At 39.9% G+C, this 5,419-nt stretch overlaps 1 protein-coding gene across 1 annotated transcript; it reads right to left on the reverse strand.

Annotated features, from left to right (window-relative positions):
- Positions 1-2,159: 2,159 nt before the first annotated feature.
- Positions 2,160-2,936, reverse strand: LOC149161782 (uncharacterized). Its single transcript, XM_089434998.1, has one exon. The coding sequence runs from the start codon at positions 2,934-2,936 to the stop codon at positions 2,160-2,162; it is 777 nt and encodes a 258-aa protein (XP_089291124.1).
- Between the last annotated feature and the right edge of the window lie 2,483 nt (positions 2,937-5,419).

Raw genomic sequence — 5,419 nt, forward strand, 5'->3', positions numbered from 1 at the left:
TTTTGAAGAAGTGGCTTGATTCTGTTTGCCAGTAGTTTGGCCACGATCTTGTATGATGAATTACACAGAGAAATCGGCCTGTATCTGTCGAAGGATTTTGGATTTGTTTCCTTAGGGATTAAAGCTAGAAATGTGGATTTTGTTCCACCTCCCATTTTTGCTTTCCTCATGACTCCTTTTATCATTCTGAAGAGATCAATCTTGATAATCTCCCAACAAATTCTGTAAAAGTGTATTGTGAAACCGTCGGGGCCTGGGGCTTTATCTGGTTCCATGGACCATACAATACTGGTTATTTCTTCTTCCGTTACTGGGCTCATCAAAGAGACATTGTCTTCCTCACTGACTAGATTTGGGATGGTTGTGAGGAACTCTGCTTCGTCCTCCTCATTCCCATTTCTTTCTGCGCTAAGAAGGTTTTGAAAATGATTTACAGCAGCTTCTTGGATTTGAGTGAAACCTTTATATACCTGTCCACTAGAACTGGTAATTTCTGTTATGTGATTGCGTGAGAGACGGGCCCTGCATTGTCTATGAAAATAAGAGGTATTTATGTCCCCGGATTTGAGCCACAGACTTCGAGATTTTAAACGCCAATATTCCTCTTCATTTCTGAAAGAACAGTATACCATCCTTTGAGTAGTTTTTTCATTGGCTAAGTCTGTGGAAGAGGGATCTTTCTCCTCCATTTCCAGTTGTATTCCTTCCAAATGAATTACTGCCTCCTTCCTCTGCCTATTGGGAGATTGCATGGATTTATTTATCCAATCTTTAAGTGCTTTTTTGGTATTTTTCATTTTTTGCTCCCACACATAACTAGGGGAACCGAGAACTTCTATCCTCCATGCTACTTGAACTGTTTCTATAAACCCATCTTTGCCTGCCCAAAGAGGGTTGAAACGAAATGGAAGGGGGCCTAAATCCTCTTCCTCTTTTAGACATAAGAGGATAGGTTTATGCCGATGTGAGCTTTGGAAGAATCTTGGTAAATACTATTCTGCTGTCCATCATTAAAGAGCTGCTTATAAGAAACCTATCCAATCTGGCTGAGATATGATTTTCACCGGTTCGATTGTTTGACCAGGTATATTTGCCTTTCACTGGTTTGAAGTCTACCAGATCCCACTGCAGAATCAAATTGCCCACTGTATTGATGAAAGGATCTCTAGACAGTATCCCTCCTTTTTTTTCTTTGGGATCTAGAGTTATATTCAGATCTCCACCTATGACTAAATTTGTGGGACTGATTTGCGCTATATATTCTATAAGTGACCTCCAACACTCTCTCTTTTCTTCATAATGCACAGGTACATACAGGTTAAACAAAGCGAGGGTAAGATTACTTACGGTGTGACGCAGCTCTGTAAAAATCCAATGTTGAGTCTCTAGGAATCGTTCTAGAGAGTAATCTTTTGTCCATAAAGTGCCTAATCCTCCAGCTGTTCCCCTTGCACTAACAGCCTTTCCTGAATCAAATTTCCATTTCTTTGAACTGATGTTTAGAAGGGTTTCCCCTTCTACTTTGGTCTCTTGGAGCATAAGGATGTCCGTGGTCTCCATCTTCAATAAGTCTTTGATAGCCTCTGCCTTGTTGGGATTACCCAGACCCCTACAGTTCCAAGAGATCAGCTGCATCATTTACCACTTGAAGGGGTTGGCCCTCCTCCTTTGGAGGCCCTAGGCCTGGTATTCCTCCCTAGTGTCATTTCGATGGTAGCTTGACTGCCGAGGGTTTTTTGTCTTTCTGACTCCTCTTCTCTAGTTTCCTTGTTTGATCTTCGTCCTGCTCTTTTTGTTGATCTTTCTAGTGTTTCATCATCCGATGATCCCATATTCTCCATTATTTTCTTCTTTTTTTTGATTATATCTGCGTATGATGGAGATGAAATGTTGCTTTGGATGGAGATTGGGGTGTTGCCTGGTTCTAGAGTTTCGATATTCTCCTGTTGTGGTGGTTCTTCTTCCCCTGCTTCCGAAGGATCCGGAGGAGGCGTGAGGATTTCAAAGGGGTTTTTATCCCCCTCTTTGCCTTTTGCTTCACTGCTTCCAGCGTTTTGATTGCTTGTGCTTCCCTTTTCTACTATGTTCTCTGTCCCTTTAGCCTTGTTTTTGTTGCTCTGCCTGTTGAGTGTTGTCTTCTTTGCATGTTTCCATTGTTCTTATTTTTCCTTCTCTGTTGTCTCGTCGCTTCTTTTTTTGCAGTATCTAGCAAAATGTCCATACTCGTGACAGAAACGACACTTGAAGGGAAACTGTTCATAATCAAGCTCTTGTATGTGTGTCCAGTTTGCCACTGATAGCTGAATCGCTTCGGGTAATCCTGTTTCCAAATCGACCTCCACGCAGATCCGGGCACAGGAATACTGGTCCTTCCTTGGGGCTTGGTCAATGTATTTTCCAAGGGCATTTCCGATGGACTGGAGTGAGCTTGGATTCCAGCAATGCAGGGGAAGATGCGGGAGGCGCACCCAAACAGGAACCGCCTTGGGCACATCTTGTGCTGGGTCAAAATCTGTAGACCATTTGTTCAGGTAGAGTCCTTGGGGCCCCATGAAGTATGGCCCATTTCTGAAAATCAGGCCTCTGTCCTCTGAACTATCAAACAGGAAAACAAAGAATCCTTTGCCTACAAAATAGATCTTGATTCCTTCATTTACCAGAGGTAGCCAGTTCCTTTTGACCCATTCTTCAACAGCTCTAGGGGATGGCCACAAACCCGTGAACTGGCCGATCATACCTTTTTCTGCTAGATTCAGTGCAGATCTGCAGATTTCCGCCTCTGGAAGGGCCACCTTGGGAATATTGTCCAGTTTTTTGACAAATTTCTGCTGCGGGCCTGAGGCCTGTCGTTTTCCTAATGCATTTACTAGAGCCTTGAAGGCTTCGATCTCCGGAGGGAAGGGGGGAGGGGCCGCAGGGCCGCCTCCGGGCTCCATGAGGGAGGGCGCTTGCAGGAGCGCTCAGTAGGGATGCAGCGTGGCTCGCGGGATCGCTCAAAAAAATTTAAGCAATTTATAGTTGAACCCATGAAGAATAATTAAATAAATCACTATTTATTTTATTTTATTCTAGGAATAATTAATTAAACCATTGTTCAATTATTATTCCTTGTCATATTTGATCCAATCATGAAAAATAAACAGATAAATAATTAACTATCTTACTTTTCTCTAAGAATAATTAAATAATCACTAATTAATTATTATTCTTTGTCAAATTTGACTAAATCCCTTATGAATAATTAAATAAATCCTTATTTTTTTATTATTCCTTAACTAATTTATTGAGATGATAAATAAATCATTTATTTATTAATTATTTCTAAACAAAAGTTCAAATACTTTTTTCCCTCCTAACCAATTATAATAAAATATTCCAAGAATGGGATCAATAATATTTTATTATTTCTCATTATTCAAGGATAACTCAATATTTTGTTATAAATAGAAGGGTTTTCCATTCATTATTCGCTTTTGATTATTTTTATTGTTGCACTCACTGTTGTAACTCTGATTATTTTCATTGTCGCACACCATATTTTTGTTGGGTTTATATATTATAGAGGAGAGAGACTCTACACAAGATGAAGACATTTGAAGATAGCCAAGAACCCATCCCATAAAGGGGGACTGGTAACATTTATTTGTTCCCTCCACAGGTGTTATAAAAAACCATTCTTTGTATATTTGGTTTCGATTGGATGATTGGAGTTATTACTCTTTCCTTTTGTTTTTTAACTATGATTGTAGCATAGTTTCTATTAGTTGATGCAGATCTACAATGTTTAGTAGCCATTTATATTGTTGAGATTGTTTGTCATCCACAATCTTAAGTGGGTTCTTTTCGTACATCTTTGAGAAGAAAACACTACAACAAAATTGGCGACTCCACTGGGTTTATACTTCATATTCAAAAACCTAGTTGACCTTCAGATTTCAGCTTAGGGTTTATTATTTTTTCAAGTCTCTTAATGTTTCCTAGCTTTTTAACCCTATATCTGTTAAATTTTTGACTTCCATAAGGTTTCTGGTCTTTTCCGCAGGTCATAGGAACCAATCGCGATAAAGGTGACAATTTTTTTTTAGATTTGCTGATTGGGATCCACGGAGTAGAAACCACACTTTTTAGCCCAAAATGTGCAATCTGGAGGCCAGAGCACACTTATTAGCCCAAATAGTGTGATCCCACCTGAAAAACAGGTTATCTGTGATTTTTGGGTTTTAGGGTTTCTCTTAGATCTGTTTTTGGGTTTTGCAGATAGATGTATGTTGGGTTGTATGACCTCTATCTCATCCCACTTAGGTATTTATCTACTCTTATTTGCTCATCGAAGTCGAATTTAGCCCCCCCAGGGCTTCTAGTACACTTCCACCTTTATAGGAGGAGTTTAGCTGAGTGAGTAGTCTGAGTTTCTGCAGCGCTTTCAGCCACATTTTCTAGATCTGTACCCTTATATTTTAGATCTATAAAGATAGGTGGTCACCATCCATATTTTCATATTACAACTTGCTTGGTCATTAGCCTTAGGGTCCCATCAATTTCTCTAGGTGTTTCACCTATCTCCCTATCTGTTTACAACAATATTTCTCTCTAGTTTTTTGTTGTTGCTGCACCACTTTCCAACATCTTAGTGTCACTTGATCCCAGTCACACCAACATTTAGATATCTTGACCATTTTAGTGTATTTTTCGTCGATCTAGCCACCAACTAGCATAGTGTTTGCAAGCCCAGTTTGGGTGGGGTTTAGTTAATCATTTTGTTGTTCATCTTTTATTGTTAATTTCAGTTTATTTTCAACAAGAATTTTTCTTTTTTTACAAACATGATCTGGGATTAATCAATAAATACACTTTCACACACAAGAACACCTTAAGTGAAGGGTGCTTGGTTTACACTGCCAAGCCAAGAATTAACATAATAAATTTATCTCCCCTCATTGAGGCAAAGGCATATTGTTGATCTCGCTTCACCATTTCCATGTCATGTGTGTCTTACCACCATTGCACCACCAAGGCGTTTGTCACAGAGACTATTAGGGCTTCACCCCTAGTTTCCACTTGGGCATATTACCCCTCCCCATTGAGTTCGAGTTCATGGCCCTTCGAGTCCCCATACCAACTCTTCTCCTGGTTCTTTTGATTCCTCATCTAATTTCAAGCATCATTCACAACATATTGTCACCATGTCTAGACCCACAGCTGGTGCAGGAAACCAACCTGGTGTTGGCTCCGATTCTATTTCGGTGGTCACATCAAGCGGAATAGTCTTAGGAACCATTCGGCAGCCCCCATGATCCCCTTTATGGTTTGGTTAAGTCTAATGGAGTTAAAGAGAGATTCCATACAGGCTGGCAGAATTTTTTTATGTTAATGGAAAAAACTTGTGAGCAATTTATGAAACCAACGTTTCGGACTAGCT

This window comes from Pinus tabuliformis, chromosome 5_2, assembly GCF_031772625.1.
Source record: "Pinus tabuliformis cultivar Carrire ecotype Pingquan chromosome 5_2, CPIR1, whole genome shotgun sequence".
Taxonomy (NCBI): Eukaryota; Viridiplantae; Streptophyta; class Pinopsida; order Pinales; family Pinaceae; genus Pinus; species Pinus tabuliformis.

Coding starts and splice junctions, on each gene's coding strand:
- LOC149161782 (XM_089434998.1), bottom strand. CDS start 2,936: ATGGAGCCCGGAGGCGGCCCTGCGGCCCCTCCCCCCTTCCCTCCGGAG.